Raw genomic sequence first — 26,794 nt, 5'->3', positions numbered from 1 at the left:
TAAATATCCATATTTCCCTTTGAATTTATAGAAAAAAATCGCGTTAAGCATTAATATCGCTAAAATAGCTGGGGATTGATTTGATTATGCATACGTCTTTAATTTTCTAAATTATTTAGTGATTTAAATTGATTTTGTTTGTTAAGAATTGATAACTTGATTTTCTCTTATAAATATATTGTTGAGGCTTATCTTGCATTCGATATTAGACCTGTATCACTTTATAAAAAAAAACATTGTCTTCGACCATTGCAGAATTCAGTCTGTATATTTTAGTAAAATATGCTGTTTGACTTTCTGGTAAACGAACAATTATGCGTGAGTTAAATCAACTCGGGTAAAGGTGATTAGTTTGGGCCTAGTTGAAAACGATAAGTAACGACGCGTCGTTATTCCATAACTTTAACCTTATATTCGATCACAAATTGATTACAATATGACCACGTGTTGTATTTTTTCTCCAAAAACAACGAAATGAATTTAATAAGTAGGCTAATGATAGCGGATTACCAATACTTTGAAGTGATGAGCTTTAATAATAAACTCAGATTGCACTCGATCTTTTGAACTGATATCACGCGGGCGCTGTAAAGTAAAAACGTATTATACAGTATCAAGGTAAAATCACACTCAAAACGCAAAACTTTTCCTGATCAATTGCACCTATACAACATACAGTATTTAATTCAATAATGTTATTTGTTTCATTAGTGTTGATTGTTTTGTACGGAATAAAAATCAATGTTTTTTTGGAAATGGCAAAATGTTTAGGCTCAATATTTATTTATTATATATTTCCAATCCTTGATGGTTAAAAAAAATCAAATTGAAGCTGTTTTCCATTTGATTTGCCTTGAGCAGTTCCTCCTCAAAATACGCATGCTGGTTTTCAACCGATGTTTTGGCCTCACTATTTGCTTTATGTCACCTACTAAGTGTGGTTAGCTGCCTTTATGGCAGATGTATTTTACTCTACCATAACGTTTATGTAGGGCTAGTTGAAAGGGCGAAAATAGAATCGATTCAGAGAAGAATCAGGCATAGGCTACGTCATTGGTAACTAGTTAATCATTACTCTTCCTTTGATCTGATATTTTATTTAAATTTGTTTAAGGACTATAATCTTTACAGTATGTACTCGTGCTTTATCGATACGATGCCATTATATCTCTCCTGTGATATTTTTCGTTTGATAGTATTTCATCTTAGCACTTAGTTAATTACATAGCATTCTTCTCTGATTTTCTAAAGATACATAAATGGATTTTTATCTCGTACAATAAAGTTCTTCATATGATAGTACAAGTTATGTTTTGTTTGCTTGATTGTCAGCAGCTTGTTATTAAAATGTTGTTGTATTGTACTTTTTTTTCTGTCAACATTTTCGTACGATGTTATTAAATTCTGTTGGCCTATAGGAAAATGTTAAAATATGTGACAATAATTAGAATTTATTTGGTGTTTCAGAATTTGTCTTACTTTTGATTTGTGTTCAACTTTAGCTAAGCTTTCAGATGGTTCATTTGTACGTGTTTTTTTTTTCCTTCGAACGCAATCAGTGTGTGATGGTCAGAAATTTAAGTACCGTATTCATACTTTTTAATCCAAATAGCGAAATGCATCACTTAATAGCAAAATACATTGATCTATAATATAAAATTATATTGGGTATACATTAATCTCTCCATTAGAGAGAGATTAACTGTTGAGTTTATATTTAGATACCATTGGATTCCGTATTTTCTTTGCTTTATGATCACTGCTTAATGGCAACGGGAACAGCATACCTGTTATGTACATTTTCAAATAATATGATTAAGGCGACGTATTTTAATTTTCGTTTCTGCTGAAATTCTTTCACAATGTTGTTTTAAACACATAGATTGATGTTGTTTTGCAGCATGTAATGCACTGTATTCTGTATCTGTGTGATGTGATATTTGTAGTTGTATTATTCGTATACTTTATCATGATAGTGGTGCTTGCTGTGATCTATGGGAACGGGCATTTATCAATCGGTTTGGTTGCATCAAGACAGTTAAGAAGTGCTTAGTGAAAACCTTTTTTATCGTATGAAACAGACTTTTTAAGGAAACAAGGCCAAATACATGGCTGCAGTTGCGTGCTCAAATTTGAGTTAGTGTTTACCGACCGACCAACCGACCGACACAGTAAGCATGTTTATAGGCTATTTTGAAATTAACTGAAATCATTTATCTAAAACAAAGTTTAAGATGTGTTTTGCTTCTTTTTTTTTTGCATTTTTGATAAATATATCCCAATATTTAAGAACGGAAGATTTACTTACACCTGATGGAAATAACTTGACATCTTCAACGTACGTACTCCCAAATTGAGCTTGTTTAAATAATTTTGTATTTGTAATCTTTTCTATAATAAATATGAATCCAGGAAGGGCGAAAAAGTAGAAAAATCGAGGTCCATGAATTAGTAACAACGTCCAAAATGCAACATACAGTAAATGTGTCCAGTAGAATACCTGTAAAAAACAAAAGGTTTTTTACCACATATGCAATACAATTTTATGTACAAAAATAAATTATATTAAACAATAATAACAAAACTATTACATAATTACTACATATTTTGTACATTTTTTTTAAATGTCTGTATGTTACTGTATTACTTTGGTTTTATCCTCAGCACATTAATTTAATTTAGTGTAAACAGCAAAAAAAAAAAACTCCAACAACCCTCCTACATTTCTTATCTGTCACTGATACAGAATTCAAAATAGACATACATTTGTTATCTATCAATAATTATATTATAGAAACGAGGTACCAAGTTTAATGCCAAAAATTCGACATTTGCAGAAACTTAATCGTTCATCTCTTTCACCGATATCAGATAATACATAATAAATGCTTACACTATACGAGTGGTTGATGATATTGCCATAGAGACAATGTGCACATCAATCGTAAAGAGACGAAACAGAATATACGCGATTATAATCTGGTATGAAAACGGCCAATGAAAAAGGAAACAGATCACAATGATATCAACTACAGGTGCTTGTAGTATAGATTGTATCAGTATCAAGGATTTTATTATACTGATATCATTTCTTATTAATTCTGTATTGAATCGTGTATTTGGCAAAGAACATCACATACTATCTATTTGGGCCCTTCTTTAAAATGGTAAAACAATACGAATCAAATTTGAGTGCAGTTTTGTTTTTTTTGTATGCTGATCTAAACAGCATTATTTGCTCAGTTTTTCCTTCGTATTCGTAAATAGGTTTACTACCGTATTGCTTTGCAATATAATACTGTATACAGTGAATTTCATCTCCCATAAAAAAGCTTTTCTGTCTATCAAATTGATATGGCTTGAGTGACATCAATTTTAAATTAAAAAGCTTCATACGCAAAATGGATGCAGTTGACAAGTGTTAAGTTTTCATTGACGCCGTCGGATATGTAGATTATCAATATTGTTCGTTGTATATTCGAATTTATTATTTCGGTTCTAGCCTTTACAAAAAAAGGATTTCTGAACTAGAGACAACAATGTGTCAGGATCTTTGTTTTGACAGTGTAGGCCTACATGCGATATAATAACTAAAAAATTAGGCCTATTAATAAATAGAAATTAATTAATTCATTGTGAAACTTGTTTCATTAATGTAGAGCATTCAATTGAAGCATAGGCTATATTACATTTAGAAATGAGCAAACACACGAGTTTATTTCTTAAAAGAGAATAATAATAAAGAAGTTTAATTGTTTAGAGTGTATACATAGAAAGATATAATCTATTAATACTAGATTAATATAACAACAAATATAGTTACATATAATGAAGGCCTATAACAAAATACAGGGCGAGTCTTGAATGTAGGTTCCACTTTAAATGAATAGAATTTATGGCATGAACGGTATTTGTTGTAAGTAGGTGAATTAGTTCTTTTATTCTAGCGGTAAATTGTAGTACATTGAGGTTTACCGCTGAATGAATTTACAAAACCATAACGAATATATATATTCTGAAGTCTGTAACGCATTCTCACAAAATTGATGATGAAAAACAATGTTAAGCTGATTACAACATGAACAAAGATATCAAAGATATTCAAAAGGCCTTAAATTCTCTTTTCGTATTTGTAAGTATCTCCATAGTTAAATAAATGCAAATGTCAAGTGCAAATAATCAAGTATAATGTAGGCATATATAATTCTTTTGAAGATCTTGGTTTTATTGCAATTTGAAACCATTTGAACGCAATAAATATATACCATGTCTTTGTATCGCCGACGAAAAAGCCACCAACATTGTTCTGGAAAATGGCATAAAATAGTTTATAGCGTCATGTGGCAAGGCGAGAGGCGTAAGATGATTACGTGTATGTTATTTGGTAAAGATGAGAAATTAACGCATGTAATGGTACGAATAGTACAAAACGATACAAAATAACTATTATTATATTATTCAACATTTACTATACCTGGAAGTAACCACCTCTTCGAACAAATGGCATCGAACAAATAACTATGATTATTATGATAGTTAAAAGAAGCCAGCCTGTAACATAGGCCGACCCAGGCACTAAACCAAAATCTGTTAGACTCGGATCTGTGACCAGTAACTCATAGAATGTGAAATTGTCATCTTTAGAAATTTCAACTAGAAAATTAATGAAAAGATTGTTCTAAAGAAAGGAAATAATACAAAAGATAATAACACAATAAAAATAAGTTATTTTAAATGAATTATTTAGTTTGATGTACAAACAAAATAAGATAGGTCTATACTGTTATGCCTTAGAGATAAAGAAAAAACTTTATGTTTAGAAACTAATTTTAATATTATAAGTTATATTTTTATAAGAAAACAAAATTAGTTATTATTATTATATTAAAATGAAAGATATTGGTTTAGCAGGGAAAAGTGAGTAATCACTCTTTCCTGGTTATATTAATTGTATTCATCACAAATTACATACCTGCATTTCCAATATGTGCAACTGTATGTATCAATGAGAAAAAGGCGATACTTATTCCAATTAGTTTGTGAAAGGAGATATTTTGATCAAGAGGAAGAATATTGTTTATACATGTTCCACGTAGATACGTCAAACACTTGCGTAACATCAAAACTAATATAAAAGTAGCGTCAAAATTTAGGCACATTCCTCCTCCACGAGCTGCAGTTATAGAAATGAATACAATTATTAAGACAAATAGTAGAATAATGAAATCCCGTTAGCTGATAATGAAAACAAGACCCAAACGTAATTGATTATGGAAGGAAACAGTTATTTCAGTGGAATTTAATAAACTAATACAACTTCAGTATGAAATAAAAGTTTATACTGTTAAATTTACTTGTTTTCAACTTGGAAGTGGTAAATGGAAAGGGGCTTAAGCTCTGTCTACACTATCAAACTAGTTTAATAAAAAAGTGTGATGTGCCCAAATATGGTAGTGATATGCCCAAATATGGTAGTGATATGACATCATCATGTCCATATATGTGCACATCACATTTTTTTGTCACATAAAGTTTGATAGCGTAGACAGAGCTGTGTTGGCTGGGGAAACTGATATACCAACTAACTTAGTTGCGACTGTTAACAAGATTATGAGTGGCAACATGTTACACAAAAAATGAGGGTTTATTATATCGTTATGATATTTATAACAGGTCAAGTAAGCCTGATAAAAGTAAAGAGACTCACCTATCATAACATAAATATTTGATTCACGATATTGCCACATAGAATACAAAAACAAAGCAACGTTTAGTAGAAGTATGAAAGCTAGGAACACTACTTTCTTAATGTTATTTCGAAGGTATTGCTTGGTTAGGTAACGTGGAATGTATCGGACTTTCTCTTTGACTGGAGGTCGTAACCATTGTGCTGCACTGCAATGGATAAAGATAATATATTATATAATGACGCATGTGTCAGATGTGGTATATTTGTTTTGTTTGTTTTTTGTCATTGTGTTTATGTTGATTAAGTAAAGGAAAAAGAACAGTTATTTTTACATAAACTATTCACTAAAAATAATTCCAAGCAGTTTTTTTTTTGTTGTAAAAAATCAATCATCAGACTGAAGTTTTTGGCTCTCCTAATATTCTGCCTAATGAACCTATAAATGTATATTCTATTGTAAGTGCGCATGTGTCATTCATTTATTTTGGTCGACATCTAGAAAACCCATGTAAATTGAATATTGCAGACACATGTCATTTTGTTTCGTATAACCGTATGGACATATTACACACAATCGGTTTTTAATATCTATGATTTAAATTCGCCCCTACGAAAGAGAACACAAATGATTTAATTTGATAATTGTATGAATAATTTAGATGTCTTTTCGTGTTTTGAGCAGCAATGCATTAGAGTTTGCATTGTACGTCTTGCACCATTACATGTCGGCTATCGATTTCTTTATCTCAAATTATTACTTATTAACAATGTTATACTTATACTGTATATATATTATCATATGTTTAATGTCTTAATGGTTTTAAATTTATATAGCGCAAAATAATCTATGCGCTGTATAGCACAAGTGTAACAATGAAAAAGTTGATGTGGAGATATATCATTGACAAACACGTGATTGGATATAATCGTACCTAATTGTCATGTTCTCCATAACTTCTGGATTTTTCTGAAGTTCTACACGCAGTTCGTCAAAGCTAATACTGCCGCTAGCATCAGTGTCAGCCGATTGAAACAGTGCGTCGGTTAATTGATCAATGACGTCATCAGTGAGTTGTATACGACTTTCCTCCATACAAGAACTTATTACCAATCGCAGTTCAGTTTTGTCTATTTGTCCACTACCTATAAACAAAACGAATAATATGACATATTTGTATTCATATACTCATAATATAAGATTAGAAGCCACAGGAAATGTAGCATTGTAATTATGTGTAATAAATGTACTAAATAGTAAGATTCAAGATTGAGAAGAAAGACTCACCATCTACGTCATAAACGTCAAAAAGAAAACGTAGTTTGTCTGTAGAATCTCCTCTTGTCAACAACTGTAGGCCTTCCATTAATTCATCTAGTGTTATTGTACCACTTCCATCAGTATCAAAAAGACTGAAAAAACGCTCAGCAAAGAATGACTGTCAAAAACAATATATAAAAACTATTTAAAAGAATTCCAATTATATTATTAATATGGATTATTATATCTGTTAATCAAGATACAAAGGATGTGTGGGCGTTATGAACCCCCTCACAAATTAAATATATTGTTTAAAATCAATTTACCGTAACTAATGTAATAATATTCTACTGCATAAACTTAATTTGTATATTAATTAATTAATTATTTAATCAATATGGTTAATATACGATAATTAGTTTTATAATTTGTAAGAATGATACACCAGCTTGTTTTGTCGGAATACCTTTTTGATTCCCAAAGCTGTTTTAAATTCGTCAAAATCTATTTCCCTATCTTCTCCGGCAATTTCCGAGAATTGTTTTTCAACCCACATTAACCATTTGGTGTCTTCATCCATATATACACTGCAAAATAGATATAGATACAACGTCGGTTAATTAAACCATCGTAACACCTGTAACTGTTAGTCATGTCTGCGTTGATAATGAAAAGTAAAACAAGTTTATTAATTTATTCTTTAATTCAATATCATTCTATTATTATTAACTTAAATCGCCACTTTTTCATTGAACGTCAGGAAGTACGTGTTAAAGTTGTACATACACATACGATTATTAATGATAACAATTAAACTGTTTTTACGTAAAAGAAATAAAAAAAAACATCTCCACACGCAATCTCCACCTGTCCATTAGCGTAATGTAAAATCAACTAGTTATCATGAATATTTAATTGAAATAAATTTGCTATTTTTTTTGGATTTCGCAATCGGGATTATGTTGTTTTTATGACTGGTGTCGTATCAACCGATATATAATATTTTTATCCTTGTAAATAATGTAATAATTGGTGTTATCAAGTATATGTATCGACGCAATTTATTTTTATGCTGCTTCCGTTTCTATTTTATTGGTATACTGTATGGAGGCGAACTAATCTTGTTCCTATTGATTGATGATTAGCTTTTCACATGGCACTAAATTATCGCAGTAATGTTTTCTAATAGCAAAGAACTTGAAAATAACAACAGGGCAACACTTTCTAGAACATGGAATTAATGTATATCCCACCAAATCATATATACTTAGTATTATGATCACACAGAAACGAGAGATGATGAGACATACTCGACCATGTAGCAGTTGTTAGGTTGTTAATCATGCCAACGAGGGTAATAATCTAAAACTCTGAGATAGTTGTGAACATTAATGTAAATGTCTATTTTAGTGTTGAGTCTAATGATGTAGATTCCAACAGCACACCATCAAAATAGCAATAACAATTGTATTTCAACTTGATCGTACTCAGATGATAAATACCATCGTACGTTGTTGTAGTAAGACTAACGATATTTAAAGATATATTGTCCCCCTGAAAAAATTATTCTTTACCATGTTTTTGTTGAATATGCCATTTTATTGTCACATAATAGTTATTCACTTTGACAACAAATTGGATCGAAAAACAAATTATTTACGTGAATTTACGTTACTTAGTGGTAATACTAGGAAAATGTACACAACTAATATATTTTAGATACATAAAACCAGTGAAGAACTTAAGAACACATTTTGGTTTCAACCCAGGGCTCCTATTTCAATATGTAAATCATTTCGACAGGAGGTAGGCCAAATGTGCACGAATGTCGTGTTACATAGGTGTAATCATTTCTGTCTATTATTGTTGGCCTAAAAGTATTTGAACTTTCGACAAATAATGAACGATCGGCTTGTTACAATGAATAAAGTATTGCATTGGAAAGATTATAAATGGTAGGATAATTAAGTGCAATCATGACCGTTTGCCGCGCACGTGGGCACTGATTTAACTACGTGCTCATAACAAAGTGTTGAGTGATATTACTATTTCTAAAGGATTAATTCACTTGATATTAATACCGGTATTAAACTGCGTCCGTTGGATTGGATGTTTAGCTGGTGCGTGTACTAATTCGAACACACAAACGTTTATAGACATTTATACAAAAGTACTCCGCTAATCACAAGTGCTTCGTCACGTGATAATGCGCACAATGTTCTCAGATTCTGATTAGTCTTGTCATTTCAAAAATCAAAACAGTGTTATAATAAAACACGTTCAGCCCACTTAGCTTAGTAGAGTACAGTATTATGATTCATAACAATTTTGCCATAATTAATATTTCTAAAAATGGTGCACATTGGGCTGCGAATGCGTACAGTTATACCACGTTCACAAATAAATCAGGAAGTGTTTTATTAATCGTCTCATGCGAGAACACCTCAGAGTATTAACGGAGAATAGATGAACAAAAGGCCTTACAATTTGATCATTCGAATCCCAAAGTTACTGTCATAAATATAGTCATTATAGTGATAATCGTGTGATATCACAACGTTGGCGCACGTGTATAAAAGCTGTGCCAGTTTCATTAACGCGCGTATCATTGACAACGTTGGCGCCAAAAATCCAAAACATATGTTATAAAATTGAAATTGCATTAAAAAAAATCCATACAGGAAAACGATATATCAACCTAGGCCTACGGTATATTGTAATCTAGTACTGTATAGAACAAGTAATAATAGTAGAAATAAAATTATTGTCCTGATCAAATTATCCACTAAAAAAATATCATTACAATTGCTGTAATTCAGTTATTTTGTAAATGACCAATTGAATTTATTCAGTAAGTAAGTCACGATTTATAAATCGTAAACCGCTTTTAAAGTCTACTCTACGTATACAAGTATACACTTGGGATGTGTATTTTCTTTCTTATTATATTACAACTAGCTGTATTGTAGTTATTGCTTATTGCGAAAGAAATGATCGCCAGACTTAAGATATGCGTCTTCTAAATCCGTTTTGTCTTTTAAATGCTACTTAAGACTACATGATGATCCTAACAACTGATTTTGATGGAATTGAATTACATCATTAAAATTAACAATTGTTCAAATAAACATCTTAACAGTTCTGCTTGGTAAGAATATGATAACGTACTTGACTTCCTTCGACCAGACTAACAAGGTACCGTAAAGCTTGTTTTCTTTTAGCGAATATAATAAATTATATAAATAAAAAATAAATTATATTCGCGCGAATTAAATATTCCCGAGTTCTGATTGGTTTGTGAATTTTTTTAATACGCGTGGCGCAACGTTTCCTATGAAAAAACAGGCTTAAGCGTGTGAAATACCTTTCGATGGTCTAAACAATTTTTACCAAACTTAGTGATAATGCTTACTGATATCGGTAAATAAATGGTGTCATGGTAAACAATATAAACCTTAAACCCCGGAATTATCCTTTAACTGACTATACAAATTATATTTGTGATTACCAGTTATAGTTTCTAGAAATAACTAGAACGTATTTTTGTCCACATAGTTTTCTTTTATGAAATTTGATTTAAATGATTTGTTGAGTGATTTAATATTGTTTTACACAAGACATAGTCCCATTGTCTGTTGTTCAAGTATTTCTTTTCTAATGAATGTTTAACATTATTGCCTAAATTAGTAAGTATTTTATTTGAAATGTATGTTAAATTATGTACGGTATAAGATAAAAGGTATTTAAAAAGCTACTGATGTTTCGCTAATTAGTGGAAGGATAGTGCCAAACCAATGGTCATTTTGCTATGACCTTTAATGACATTGCATTTGAAACTCTTGGGTAAAACGTTTGAAAAGCAAAATAATTTAAATAATTTTATTATTTTTTTCTGTAACAACTTCATGTGCATGAAACCATTGTGTGGGGTATTCACAGATTTCACCATTGGCAAAAGCTGCTCTGAGGAGGAAAGTACTAAGGTGGTTTCTCTCCTCCTTTGACAACTAAAATGCAGTAGGCTTACTTTTTGATACACATATTAATATTGTATACACGTTAGCGCTGCACCTGGATCCGCCCCTGATCTGTATATAGAGTATAGGCCTATCCACTGACTATCAGCGGTTATTGAACCGTAAAAAATACATTCTCTATGAACTTTTTCAAGTCGAACTTTGAACTACGACTAAAGTCCGGTTTAAGAATACGGGCGTAAGAGTATCAATATATATCTTGAAAGTAATATGTTCAAGTCAAATAAGTTCAAGTGTATTTATTCATATGCACTATGATAATAATACTGATCTACCTATCAAATTAATACATTGTGCGTGAAATACAATGTTCCAAACTCACATGATCAATTGTATTGTGAATAACGATTGTATTTTAAACATACCAGATATTAACTGTTTACTATCAGGGACGGTAAAATAATGCATTAGCTGTTTGATTTATTGTTAAATTCAATGCACTAAGCTCCGCCACTTAAGATGACTTAATCCCCATAATAAACTGATGTTCTAGTTTGCGGTTATTTTAAGCAGAACTTATATGGTCATTAAATTATATATCTGGATAAAATAAATCATTATTATCATTGTTATATTTAAAAATGTATCATGATTTTATATCAAGTGAAGATCAACTTTAGGAAACGTAAGAAAATGTAATACAGCAGTAACAGCATTACCACCGATTGTTGTCATAAACAATGCATGGTTACCTGTTTCATATCATAACAGGACAATTTATCACACGTGTGCCAATGTATACTGTCAGAAGGCATAATAAGGAAGAGAAAGGTTGTAGTTCGCAGGCAAGAAACTACAAGTTCTCTTTATTATGCTAGACATAATACCGTACGAGATCACAATAACAACACGAAACCTGATTATATTACTATGATTATGTTTTGGTTACACAGTTGATTATTCAAGGGCTACTGATTTTCTTTTTTTATTGTTCTATTGATTGATTTATGCAGTAACTAAAAAATAGCATCATTATTGCAAGATATTTGAAAGCGTTAAAATATTGATATTACACATTTTATATGGCAAAAAGGCGAACTACCTACGGTGATATACTCAGCGTGAGAAATAAATTGTCACTGATTGATAATATTAGTACCAGATTGTGACAAGTAGTGATCAGAACAAGCTACTTGCACGCTAATTGATAACAGCAAAATAATTGACTTCAATTAAATGTTTCTTTATTTGGAATCAAAGCGTTTGATACAACGAACTGTTTCTATCTGTTTTTTGTATTTTCTATATGAAACATGCAGGGTTTACATAAGAATCCAAATGTGCCAATTATTATTAAATATTTAGTACGATAATAATTGGAATCCAATGACTACCAATTTGCATTTAAAGCGAAACACTCGACTGATACGTGTATCTTTGTATTAAAACATGTAATTGACTACTACAATAGAAATGGTAGTCCAGTTTTTGCCTGCTTTCTAGACGCCAGTAAGGCTTTTGATCGAGTCAATCACTAGACTCTTTATAGTAAGCTCGTTAATAATGAATCCTTGTATTGTTAAATTGCTCAAATGTTGGTATGAGAATACGTTGGGGAAACTCTGTTTCAAATCCATTTACAGTATCCAATGGAGTTAGACAGGGGGGGGGGGGCTTATGTCCCCTCACCTTTATAACATATATATTAGTACTCTTAATTGTGGTGGTTTGTGTGAGGGTTGCCAATGTAGAAACATTATCTTGACTCATCTTAGTTATGCGGATGATCTTGTATACTACTCTACCTCAGTTGCTGGTCTCCAGCAATTGGTACGTGTTTGTGAAGAGTTTTCGCAGAAAAATGATGAATCTTTGTGTATGCGTTTCTGTCCTCGTGCTTGCAAACTTGAAGGTAATTCTATTACTAAACTTTTTGGTAAAAAACTTGCTTATGTTGAGAAAGGTACCTATGTGTGATTGCAGTGATGAGGCCGACATTCAAAGTCAGTACAGATCTTTGTGTAAATAATCCGAAGCAACTCATCGCAAATGTATGAAATGCTCTACCAATGTTAAATGTTGTCTCTTAATGTATTAATATGTATTGTACAGCCCTTTGGTGTAACTATCGTATGAAGACTATTAGATCTCTTAATGTATGCTACAATAATGCTCTGCTTCGTATACTTAATGTCTCTAGAAGTAGTAGTGCCAGTGCAATGTTTATTGAACATGGTGTCCCTTCCTTTAATGAGTACGTGCGAAAATCTACCTATGGTTTCATGCAACGTATGTTGAATAGTTGTAACATCTTTGTTGCTTGTGTTTGCAAACATATGCTCCATAACTCCAAAATGTATTGTAGAAGCATTAAGTTTATGATTTTTCTGTTTCCTGAAATTTACGAAATAAAAATAAATGGAATTGAATACCATCGATAAAGATAAAGATGAGAGAGAATCTCGACGTTTTCATCGAAAATTCCACTGCTGAGAATATTGTAAGATATTAGGCACAATGTGTGCAGATTTGCAAAATGAACTTCAACTAAAATTAAATGTTAAGAAAAACTCTCAATAAATGAATAATGATAAATTCACACACGTCAGCGATATCGCGAAGAGACGATTTGTGTATACGTAGGCCTACCCTAAGTGTATATTAGATGTCTCACGTGGTCATGTTTATGCCATGATGTATGACCACGTAAATGTTTACATTTTATCAGACAATAACTAACTTTATTTTTTGTATTGCATTCTCTTAAATACGTACGGATTTCTGCCAAAATCTTTTTGCAATTAGGTCAAAAATTAAATTATATTGATTGTATTAGCCAGTCAAACATATCTACACGATATACTCATGTTAGCTTTGGATGTTATATGACAACTATATATAAACAAAAATAATCCTTCGCAACGCACTGGTTTTTGTAACACTTTTACGATTGTAAATATAAACAAATAAAAAATAACTATAGCTTGAGGATGTTATTTGAGAATCCTCTTTTTCAAGTTCTCTAATTAAATTGATAAAATTTGTCCATGTTTGGAGTTTAGTAGGCTTTTTGACGAGATAAAATTAACCTTAACTGTGTATATTACCGATAGTGTTGCTCATAAATAAATAACAAGCAATAATATTATAATGATAAATAGTAAATTATTAATAAAAAATATCGGAAATAATCAATAAAACGATAGCATGATGTTAATGTTTTTAATAATATAATGCATGCCCAAAGTACTTTAAAATAACAACATCATCATCAGCAAACAGAGCATAACAACTTAATATAATAACAGAAAATATGGCTAATTCAATAAACGGCGCCGTACATTCCTCAAATGGCTCACTTTATCTTCATGATGATTAATTTCTAAATCTTAAATTTGTTTGTAAAATATAATTTTAGATTAATTATTCCACTGTGTGTGACTATTACTTGCATTCATTATAAGTTATTTTGAAACCCGAACGTACTATTATGCAGTTTCATAGCCTTTCTTATAATTCCAAACACTCCTACGATGCTTCCACTAACATTGGATTTTCTATAAAAAAAACAACATATTTTTTCAGATTTTTGGAATTTCTTTGTTGTTGTCCACTTATTTTCAGAGTGGACTTTTTTCACTGGAAAATACATAGACCTATAACAGTTTGTTTTCATATTTTAATTAAAGCATACACTCCAGATTGTTTTAATTCAAGGAAATTGTTTTTTTTAAAAGTATACTCAATACCGTATATATTACGTATGTTATTATCAATACTCTTGTAATCTGTTGAATGCCACAGAAAGTACATGTGATTTAATTGACATAAAATGTTTATGTAGCTGCTAGCGTGTCCGTGATAATATCAATCGCAATACAATTATTTATCAATGTAATATCAACAAAACACCCCAGATGCTCGTCTAGATGCTCGTCTAGATGGCGTTTTGCGAAACTCGTTTCGAGACAATTGCACAAACGTTCGATCGTATCTAACCTGTTTCGTCCCATGGGTCTGATATTCGGACGTACTTAGTAATACCTTATCTACGTTGCATATTAAACGCACTAATGAGGGCTCAAACTTTACATGACACATAGAATGTTAAACAACATTGAAAATCATATTTAACACGCTACCTGCCGTATGTATTTAAATTAATTCAGCTGAACAAGTACTGGAGATGGTTGGCTCAATGAACACACATTGCTTTAATCCACTTGGGAATTTTAAAATAACACACTTGATAGAAAATTACAATCTATGTTACAAGTGGATAATTAAATTAAGGACTTCTTATTACTATTTAGGCAGGATTGAAGTAAATCCTGTATTGGCTAACGCAACGCAGGGAAACTGAAAGAGTTATAGTGTCTTTAAAGGAAACATGGCGTATGACAACAATGTTAACACTTATCGCCTTTCCATAGTATGTAAATATCAATCAAACATTTGGCCAATCAAGTATTGGTTAGAGACGATTATCACAATAGAAACTAGGCACAGAGTTGGTGGCGCGTGACAAATTAATGCATACAATGATATCAGTACCCAAAGAGAATATTATTACAAATTTGTAAATTACTCAATAGGTATACTTATATTAATATATTGAAAACTGTACAAAGTCCGACGCCAGGCTTATTGGCGTATATTTTAAAGTAGCTGTAAACTATCGCAGTGTATTATATTTAAATTTTATTTGAAGTAAATACAAAGTGAAAAAACTTGCTTTCTTTTTCTAGACAATTGTGGAGGAGGAGTAGGAGGAGAATAGGGTTAGTCATGAGAATACATCCACCACGACAGAGGTATACGGGCCTTTTGTAATACATCCATAAATGATGCTTTAAGATATCATTTTGTCAAATAAATCAAAGGTAATATGAGATTTTTTATTTCTTTTTCTTATTAAAAAAGAAACCAAAAACAAAAGGGTGGTGTATAGCCCAACTAATAAGTTATACTATACAAAACACAAAGTTTTAGAGGATAGTGAAATTACATGTAAATGTGTCACTCATCGTGATGTATCCAGCGATGAGGGTTGTATAGTAAACCATGAGATGAATCATGAATGCTTGAAATAATAGCAAGGAGATTTTCAAGGATAAAATTGATATCATTGTTGCTCATCAATGTTGAGAATACAAAAACAATGACTTTAAAGTGCCATGTTGATTATTAGTCAATGTAATAATATAATAGATGCTATATAATTAAACTGTTAACCACATGGTATTATCACCATATTATTATTGCATACGGTATAGTTTAGCAGATAAGATAGAAAAATAAAACAGCATACGGCATAGTACAGCTTACAGTCGACATTACAACAGACACACATCCGCCACTTGATTGGTACAAAACAAACTTACTTGAAATGACCATCATTGAGAAAGCACACTCTTTGAATTGACAAGGCAGCAGGTTGTTTTCGTAGATCCTGTTTTAGCAGACAATATATTGCCGGGGCTTAGTGAAATGTTTCTAGTAGCATTATTAGTGATGAGGATATTGTTGAACATAAGATGACGTATGATAGATCAGTTCAATGTCTCACCTCATTACTATAAAAAATGTTCTTCTAAACAATGATCATTTGATATTACTCATCTTCGTCAAATAAACATTATTCATACATATTTGAAGATGCCGTAATAATGAAATTATAAAGAACTCCATAATGAAAGAGGATGGGTAAAAATGTAAAAGCCTAAAGAGTTAGGATTTGTCAAATGTCTGTCATAATTTTAAAAACGTGCACGTTAACAGTAAAGTAAAGATTACCGCCCATTGTATTGGTATTGCTAAACTATTATAAATTGCTGTTTTGTTAAAATATCATTGATAAATAAATAAATTCAACTGGGTTATTATAACAATAAGCTGTGTTCTATTATACAAGCAAAACTAAGTAAACTAAATTTCTACAATACTAGAGAATAATGCAAATAATATGTATCGCCTAGGGGTTCCAGTTGTAATTGGGGCAAATTGATCAATACTGTACTTGTAGGCCTAATATATGTTACAACATAGATAAATATATTGCAGTTATGGTTGCAGGGAAATTTGAACAACTACCACATATTTTCTGTACCTACGTTACTGTGTATAGGCCCTAAGTTACATGTCAAGCGAAGGGTGAAAATATATCGAGGTGGGGCGGACGTATGACTATTTTAAGAGGGTTTCCCAAAGAGTCCAGGGCTGTAGTCACTGAGTATTTGAGCCATCGTGTGGCCTGTGTCGAAACGGATTGTTAAATGACACCCCTAGATGGCCGTAAATGGTACGTACAATTCATGATAAATGAATGGCAAATTAATTTTTTTTAACGCAAAGTTCATGTGTGAATGCTTGATCCATTAGAGGTAATCTGTAATAGCGCTAGGAACACTGCTATGCGTGGGTAATAAAAAAAAAAAATAGGATAAAGTTTTTGTTGCGTTCAATGCGAATGTTAGGGAGAATTCCCGATGAAGGTAATTCTGGTACAGTAACAAATAGTAATAACAATACTTTGTTAATGTATATTTATTATTATTATCAAAATGTGCTTTGCTACCGGTATAATTCTCTGTTACTACGGAAATTCGGCCTAATATTACGGCCGTATACGGAAATGAAGATAAATAGGGTATTACACGGAAAAATAAAACTATACACAAGATTATGATTTGGCCTTAAATTATGGAAAACCGGCAAAACGCAATAATTATAAACAAATCGACGACCCATATGACGGGTTTTCCCCGAACACAGTGTGTGTTGGCCTCCTCTCGTACCTCTCATCAGAGGAGAGATATCTCCCTGCTCTCATGACATGACGCACCACAAGCAACTAGTCAGTCAGAAATTCATTCTGCGCATGCTCAGAAACCTTTCTACAAACAATAAATACGTCGATCGCCGATATATAGTTTGTGCGCGGTATTATTAGTTACACACTGCTTGTTCACGGAATACGGGAAATATCTACGTTCTGGTTCCATATTCCATGAGGCCTCATGGAATATGGAACCAGAACGTAGATAGCCTATTTCCCGTATTTCGTAAGAACAAGCAGGGTGCAACGATTTTATCTCTTAGTGTACACATATAAGCAATTGGACAAAAGACAAAGAAAAAAAACCAACATATACAGTATCTTGTGTAATAAATTTAATCTAGCTATCACAACAACAATAGGGAGCTTTCGATGATTACGATTAGCTTTTTTTACGGACCGTCGAATACGGGTTCATATTCGATGGTTGAAGTCACAACTACGCATGCGCTTAACGGTAAAAATACAATACATAAACAACGCGCGCGTAGAAACATCAAACAGGTAATACGGGATATATTACCCTTCTGATCCGCTTGACTGAGTAAATGGGCGTATTACGGAATTATATCGTATACATATTGACCAATCGGATTACAGAATTCAAGTACACTAAGAGATAAAATAGTATACCTATTGGTGACTGCTGTGCAGGAGATTGTATACGATGAAATGGAACTTAAATTTTAATTTAGTGGCAGAAACAACATTTAGTATGGAATTAAGGGTGTTGCCCGGGCCACTAGGGCAACACCCCTGGATCTTCCCTGCTTCCACATCTCGTTTATTTTATGTGGAGATATCTCGATCCAAAACTAGCATGTTATCAAATAAGCGGCTTGTTATAACTTTCAAATAAACATTTATTGAATGATTATCAGTTTTTATTAGGCTAGTTCATATACCAATGTAGTCTGGATTCCAGACGGAGTTTTGCCTAATATTAGTAAAAATATAATAAAATATAAATATTTTTGCACATATGGCGTTTCATACGTATATTACTTGAGTTTGTGTATTTTCAGACAAAAATCGAAATAAAAACAAATATATATAAAAAAAAAGACAATGAATACAAGTCTAATACCAATGCAATTATAATAATAATTATTATTAACAGGATCCAGGTACAGTACCATCTAGAAAACATCTACCCTTGCACGCGTACTGCAATAATGTATATTCGAAAAAAAGCGTGTGGCAATATTCCGCGAGGGGTCGATTACGTAACTCTTTCCTGTTAAAATTCGAAACTCGCGGTACAGCGTGCGTAATTGTAAAGTTGTGTAGGCTTTACATTTCACGATATATACAATATTTACATTTGATGACGACATGTTATATTAATTACGTGATATCTGATCAATTAAAAATGGGTGAGGTAATATTTGTGTGTAACTGCCACACTCTTTGTCATAGGGTAGGCCTACATGTTCAGAAGATGTAGTGACAAATATAATTGATTGAATCAATTAAAACTGAATATTCAAAATACACTAACATTGGAAACGATTAAAAAATGATAATAATTAAATTAACTTGGAAATTGATAGCAATCAAATTAATTATTTTATATTTATTATATTATTAATCATTAGGCCTACATTTACCTGTTGGCTACGAGATACTTATGAGCATAGCGTAATAATCCTGAACAGATCAATCTAATATAAATATTTCTTTTGGTTTATGTCTGTGTGAATTAGCTCCCTATTTATTATATTTCCGTACATTTCAAAACTTAAAGCCAAATACAAAACTAAAAATACCGATTCTTTTTCTTCACAATAATGGTGTAATGCGATTGACTGAGATATATTCTTTTCTTTATGCAATGTATAATATTTAGCTTATATATCTTATATAGCTTATTATTTAATTTGGACTGAGGACGGGTTAGTGCTACCCGACTTATATTTATTTTGATATGTACTTGATGTTTACGAAATGAAAGAATAAATGAAAATTAATATTATTCTCCGGAGAGAGAGCAATGTACTAAAATAATCATCTTAAGCTAGCGTCAGCACATTATTTTGTTTGGTATCTTTTTACTTATTACTTATAAGTAAAAAACAAAGGTCATTATCTGAAGCAGCTTAGTAATGTGGGGACAGACATGCCTAAATAGATAGCCTTATATATATTATTATATAATAGTAATACTCCATGGCAGTTTTAGCATATAGTTACTTTTTCAATCAAATGATAAATGTATGCCTAAGAATCGAGGCAGTGGTACAGTCAGTAGTTACATCCAATTAATGCATGAAACATACTTTCGTACGTTCGAATCCGGCCTCGTCCACATCATCGGCGGAGTATCTAACCCTTAAAGTTTTCCAACACAATACCCTACAAACCTACAGTAATTAATAGTAGTTACCAATAAATGATATTTGCCTTTAGTCATGTCATAAAATATACTGTTGAGGTTACCCTATTGTTGAAATGTTGTTGTTAACGTTTTCCGTCTTCCGACATTACGCTTTCCACAATTTGTTTCCATTTTTTTCTGTTTATGGCAGGATGGTTTGTTATTGTGTTAGTGTCTACTTGTCCTTGTAAGTCTTTCTTTATTTGATTCATTCAGGTATTTCTTGGTCTTCCTACGGGTCGTTTTACTTTCCTGTTAGTTTCCTTCATTGTTTGTTTGATTGGTTGTCTCCTTCGTTTAATTCTTTTACTCCATTCTTCTTGTTTTGTTATCTCGTATATTTTCGTGTTACACACTCTATCTGTTAATTTAATATCTATCATCTTTCGCAACATTTTCCTGTGATATATATCTATACTCTCTTGTAATTTTTTGTTTAGTACCCAGAGTTCACTGTTATATAAGAAAATACTTGCTATGTATGCGTCAAATAAACGGGATTTCACGTCTATATAGACATTGTTGAAATGAGTATTCTAAATTGTGTGTGGGTTTTTACTTGCTTTGTTTATTTATTTGTTTGTACCGTTATGGTCCTATTGTTGTGAGTTAAAATGTATATAGTTTTTTTAATTGATTTTCGAGATATACTAGTGATGACTTTAGATAAGATAATAACATTTATAAAGCGCACATATCCCCAAAGTGCTCAAGGCGCTTTTAAATTATACTGTAATAAAATGTCTAGTTATCTGTATCTTCAATATGAGCTGAAATAATAAATATCACGCCCTTTGTCGCTCTGTATTTTGCATAGTTCCTAAGCGTTTAATTATCTTATTTTATCTCTTACTCCAGATGGTCATAAGTTATATTAATTGATATTATATTTTGTTAAATTTTATCGAATGTCTTAATGACAGATGATATAAGATTAATTAATTAATTTGTCCATTAGTAGTTTATATATAATAGTCAATTCAAAGAAAACACCCTTGTTTGTTATCTTAATCGACTAAGTATCTGAACAACTTTGTACAAAAGCACGTGATGACAATCTTAAGTTATGTTTGTTTATGTACAGTGCACTTGTCCACGCGTGATGTTTTATTACGCGTGTCTTCATCATCGTCGTCAGACTCACAATTCCATACCAATAATTGGTGTGTGCTTTCTCTCGGCAAATATTAAGATTCCGCTCAGCAAACGAGTCCATCCCGGCAATATGTTCATTCTATCTATTTATCGATTTGAGTGTGTAGTCTTTGATATTAGCTGTTGTCTAATTTGTTGGATTAAAATATTTGTATTGGGAATTATCATAATAAGAACCATGATTGATTACTGCCGCAACTGTTGTGATTTCAAAAGTCAATGTTACATAATTTTTATTTCAAGAATAAGCACTATGAATTTGAAAGACTTTTTGAAAATAAATTAAAAGTCTTTTATCTATGGTTTATCTGTAATATTTGATAACCGCAAATTTGTGATGTTTTATAAAAAGGTTAACTTTGTAATTTACGATGTTCTTAATAACAGGATTATTAATTTTACGTTTACTATTTTATAGGACCTACGATTATGTTCTTATTTCTGTGTAACAGAGTAAAAAGCTAACGCCGTAGTAGCAGATAGAATAGTTAGGCGAATTTGGAGATCCTCATCATCATAGTTAGCGTTTTTAGCAACGTTGTTGATTGATTATGGGAGGCCAAATGCGTTATAAGTGAAAGTGTTTCTATCTAATCATACACGAACATCCCAGTGGTCTAATGTAATTACAAAATACCCGAGTTTACAGTCTCAGTTTAGGCTAAAATTTTCTCATCTTTACTGTTTCATACCTATTTACCATTAAGGATTCTTTATTTTATACATACATGATAATGGCTTTATTCATTAGGGATAATTAATTTGATAAGGTCAAAATAAAAGAAAAGATCAATCCCTTATAACTGATAATACAATAGCCAAAGGCACTATAGCCGCCTGTAACACTAATTGGTCTTGTAATTACACATAATTAATCAACAAAATCAGAAAATTAAAGAAGGCAAACCGAATTAAAGTAAACAAAATGATATTTTATTTTGGCTATAAGTCATAAAATTAGGTATGCAATACAAAAAAAAGTATATTTATAAAACAACAAAAACCCACCTCAGCAAAAGTAGACAGAAATCAAAATTTGGTATGCCTCTAGTATATAGTTTCTTGACATGATACTGTAGGAGAGTGGGCTGTATAATTGTGTATTTCTTTAGTTGACTTGATTCAAGTACGTCACATTATTTTATATCACAGGCTACATCACATGCACATCGCAAACGAAGTTTAATAAGTTTATCAATACAATAATTAATTACAAAAAGTAGAGCAATGAACCATTTTGTAGTAAGTGTTGAAGGTAATTGTAATGGTGATGTCAACATCTTATTCATTGCATTCAATAAGCTTGTTTAATAAACTACTCACGCCCTTGGCTAAAATTGATAATTTTGAATTAAGAAGCTCCAAATTCTGGTAATTCTAGACAACAATCAAGCATGGGTGGCAACTTGGCTTAGTTTTGTTAATGTTTAATAATAAAAAAACACCCCGTAATTCGTAAAATACAAACAGTTTTAGAAATGCTCCACCGGCTCCTTATTAGTATATCAGCAGTATTTCTATTTAATTACTGTACACGATTTTAGTGTATACAATACACTTATTCATAGTCCTAATTAAAAATCTTCAGATAGTTTGAGTACAACCACTCTTTTCAGCAACGTTAATAAAAAAGATCGTTAATCCTTTCTATCGGTCAACCAACTGTGTATATTTTAAAGACGAAAATTTAAAAGTACAATGCTTTGTCCTTTTTAACTAAATATAGCAGCTTATCTGGATCTTCCTGTGTGGAGCCCATTCATATACAAGGTTAAAATCACGAAGGCAATATTTTATGTCATCGTATCTTGTATTAAATTAGTGCACGGTTGTATTGCATGCTAGAAATGTTTAAACCTTCGACTATTCTCTTTTTGTCAAATTTCACCACACAGTTCTATTACTTATTTTGATGCTGGACTAAAACGGATTACAAAAATACCAATGATGTCTTAAATCTACTGGAAAAATTCAAATTGAATGGATTTATTGCTTTAATTTACAATTTAACGAATCAGTAGTTATGCTGATGATTGGATTAATTAAATTATTTGATGTGTTAAATTTAAATTGGCAAAAATAGACCCACAAGCTATGTTTTTTTTTATTCATACCACCTTCGTTGCTGAACATTAGATCTAATAGGCCCAATACCCACAAAGTACAGTAGATCCTGTTAGCGTCCTGATAGTGGTTAACGTTACATTAGTGGACCATTATTATGTTTAGTGGCTGACTTATTTTACATTGTTGTGAAGTGCAGATGGGTAATGTAATTCATGGAACAGACTATAAAGATAGATCAAAAGACAACTGATACCATACGTTCGGAAAATATATTCCATTGAATATTTGAATATAGATACTCTAAACCTTTTGCTGTAATATAAAGCCCATAACCTGTGGAACCAGAGTGAACAAGTTATAATAATCTCTGCATCACGGCCAAATCTAAGAAATGATTACTTACCTCTTGCGAAAACATCTAAATATTGTCATCATTTTGTATTTTGTAATATTTCTTAAAAATAAAATTGATAGCAAATGCATCGTTTGTACTAAGGTCTCATCTGGCAAGGTGGAAGGTATACTGATATCAGTACGACGTATACACAACGGGATTACGTACTACCATCTAACTGACGTTGAGTGAAAGATGCTTAGGATACAGAACTGCTGGATATGTCAAAATAAAATAAACACAGCATATCTTACATTCATCTACATCGTATTCATACTCCTTAGCTATTCAGCTCCATTTTTGTTTATCTAACGTGCTTTATGTTCCTATTCATGTATCATGTATCGACGGAGAGCCCCATTTCTGGAACTGTATTTTCTTTTAAAATACGCCCGGGGATGTGCTATACATTTTTCTCTATTTAAGTAGAATATATGATATATAACAGGATATCATAATTAGTGATTATTATCATTTTCATTGTCAGATTCCAATCTAAAGTATTATCATTCATATTTTGGTGACTGGTGACATATAACAGCCTGTGTTTGTTATTTATAAACGCGACTATACGCCTGTGTTTCCCTATTCACGAATTACTAAAACAAACGAATAATGTACGCATGTTCAAACATTTCATCAAAGAAAACAAATATTTGAATTCCTTTGGGTTGTATATGGAATTCCGTGTAAAAAAATGTAATGTATACCATTTTTTTGTTATACCTTACTAGTCTTCCAATAGCCTATACATGATATTGCATGGTAGACTATACGGTATGACTATAAAAGGTGAATAAAGAAGTTAAGGTTCATCTAAAACAAATTTCAGTATTTAGAGGCAACTACGTTTACATATACTAAAAGATAATGTGGCTCTACTTATCGATTTGGTAATAACTAACTAAATTATGGACCTATGATGGTTGATTTGTAGTATGTTATCTCAGAGACTATTCAGCCGAAATAAACGAGAACTGGACCGTTAATGGGTACGCGAGAATCAATAACAAAATGTGTTTTAATAAACGAATTTTGGTTACGTTAGTATTTTGATTTCATTACAGATTGCAGATATACCTTGGTTAGACATTAAGCCATGGTTCACAAAACATAAATGGACTTTAACTGTTGTGATCACTGACCGAGATTATTAAAAAAAAAACAGTAAGCGAAGTACACAATTGGCGTTTCGTACTTTATTTGAATACTGTATAAAGTAGATCAGGAAGTTTACAGTTCATTTCACTGTATTTCTATTTTCCACAATATGTTGAATAAGAACATTTAGTAGGCTTACAGTGCCATTTGAATATTTATTTAGTAATGTAAAATGTAATAGGCCTAATATTATTGCAAGGCCAACGTTACCTACACAAAAATTAGAACCTAATATTGTATCCCATTATATAAGTTTAGTAGTAGGCCTAATTAAGATCAGCAGTTGTAGCATTTCACAATTTCTTTGATAAACTGTTCTACAACCGGTATGAAGGAATTGGTCGAGGTTTTGACATTTCTTTTACAACCTCTTGAGTTGCTAAGCAACACAAGTTTGATCAAATTAAAAAAGGTGTATTTCCTCGTGTGTAGACGTTCTAGTCCGTAGAAATATATCCAGTTTATATTATTTATAGCCTGCAGGATTGTTGCTTTTTACGGATAATCCTTGGCACATTAGGTAATATTTGAAATATACTCTTTTGCCACTTTTCAAAGCTTTCATCATTCAGAAAATAAATCCTCACACGAGTGAAACATTGTTGTTTTAAAATGTATTTGTTATTCTTTTTATCGATGCAATCTTTAAAAGCATACATTTATAACGTGTTATTTACTCACCTTCCTCTCCGTCTGCCATTTGGGGAGGATTGGTTTGATCTACTTCCATCAGTTGATATTGTGTCCAACTTGATGTTATCAACTTTCAAGTGGTCAATTTTAGTTTCTAAATAAGATACAAAACAAGTAAAAATAAGACATGATGTAATTATTATACTTCCTAGAACGAACACATTTGCTGAAAATGTGATGCGTTGCTTTGTACATACCACAACAAACATAAATACAATGAACAAGACAAACATAAAATATTATATATGTGCTTATCACACTAATGTTCTTTTACGTGTATTAAACACGTAGTTAATTTGGATTTCATTGCTCCTCTTGCTCATCCCAATAAAGATTACCATTATAACGGTACAGAATAAACAAAAAAACAAAAACTAGTGTACAAAGGTCTCGAATGATTTTACACAATCTGAAATAACATTGTGACAATCGAACATCATTTAAAATAGTGTGTAATTGTATGTTTGGGCCTATACTCAATTAGGTAAACATTGAACCATAAATGTTCGGAGACATTCTTCAATAAATTGTAAGGCCAAATGTTGAATATACACTAAAAGTTAATGTAGTCGTGACATAAGTCATTATCGTCAACAACAGATATTTGTCTACATCTGTTCTCAATTTAATCATTGATTTATCAAGTTAAATCTTATTTTTATCTGGTTTCCGTATTATAAAATATAGTGAATTTTCAATTTAATTAACCCATGTTTTTAGGTGTGGATACACACATTTTGCGAGGTGTTAGGATGAAAACAAAATATTCGAGTTTATTGCAGAATAACGACCCATAGCCTTGTGTTAATTTAGCCTTTTCAGGAATCCATCAGGCAAAAGTATGGATTTTGTTTTCAGTTAATAAACCCATGTTTTTAGGATAAAAACATAGTTGGCTATGTTATGGTGAAAAAAAAACCAGATTGTATCCAACAATATAAATTTAAAATGTAATTTTTTTTAAAGTTACGTCAGTTAAAAAAAAATACAGGACAATAAGTTTATTATTTTCAAATTCAACTTATCTAGCCTCTCTGGGCTGTACAGCTGTAGAGTTGGTTGTGTGCCTACATGCAGGTCTGAAGAAAAATACTATACAACTAAGTGACATTAGGCATATATTTTAGCAACATTTAGTTAGAAAGAAGGCAAACGAACGATACATTGACTATTATTACTTATTGC

At 31.5% G+C, this 26,794-nt stretch overlaps 1 protein-coding gene across 1 annotated transcript in view; it reads right to left on the bottom strand.

Annotated features, from left to right (window-relative positions):
* LOC140040468 (NADPH oxidase 5-like) overlaps positions 1–26,794 on the bottom strand; it is a 47,542-nt gene that overhangs the window by 7,270 nt on the left and 13,478 nt on the right. The window contains exons 2-9 of the mRNA XM_072086440.1: positions 25,598–25,703; positions 7,414–7,534; positions 6,975–7,125; positions 6,622–6,832; positions 5,708–5,895; positions 4,973–5,173; positions 4,475–4,653; positions 2,309–2,500 (exon numbers count right to left, since the gene is read on the bottom strand). Coding sequence (XP_071942541.1) covers positions 2,309–2,500; positions 4,475–4,653; positions 4,973–5,173; positions 5,708–5,895; positions 6,622–6,832; positions 6,975–7,125; positions 7,414–7,534; positions 25,598–25,703 — 1,349 coding nt within the window. The remainder of the gene's footprint in view (positions 1–2,308; positions 2,501–4,474; positions 4,654–4,972; positions 5,174–5,707; positions 5,896–6,621; positions 6,833–6,974; positions 7,126–7,413; positions 7,535–25,597; positions 25,704–26,794) is intronic.

Source organism: Antedon mediterranea, chromosome 2, assembly GCF_964355755.1.
Source record: "Antedon mediterranea chromosome 2, ecAntMedi1.1, whole genome shotgun sequence".
Lineage (NCBI taxonomy): Eukaryota > Metazoa > Echinodermata > Crinoidea > Comatulida > Antedonidae > Antedon > Antedon mediterranea.
The sequence above is the reverse complement of the archived record's forward strand: the minus strand, read 5'-3'. Positions and strand labels throughout refer to the sequence as shown.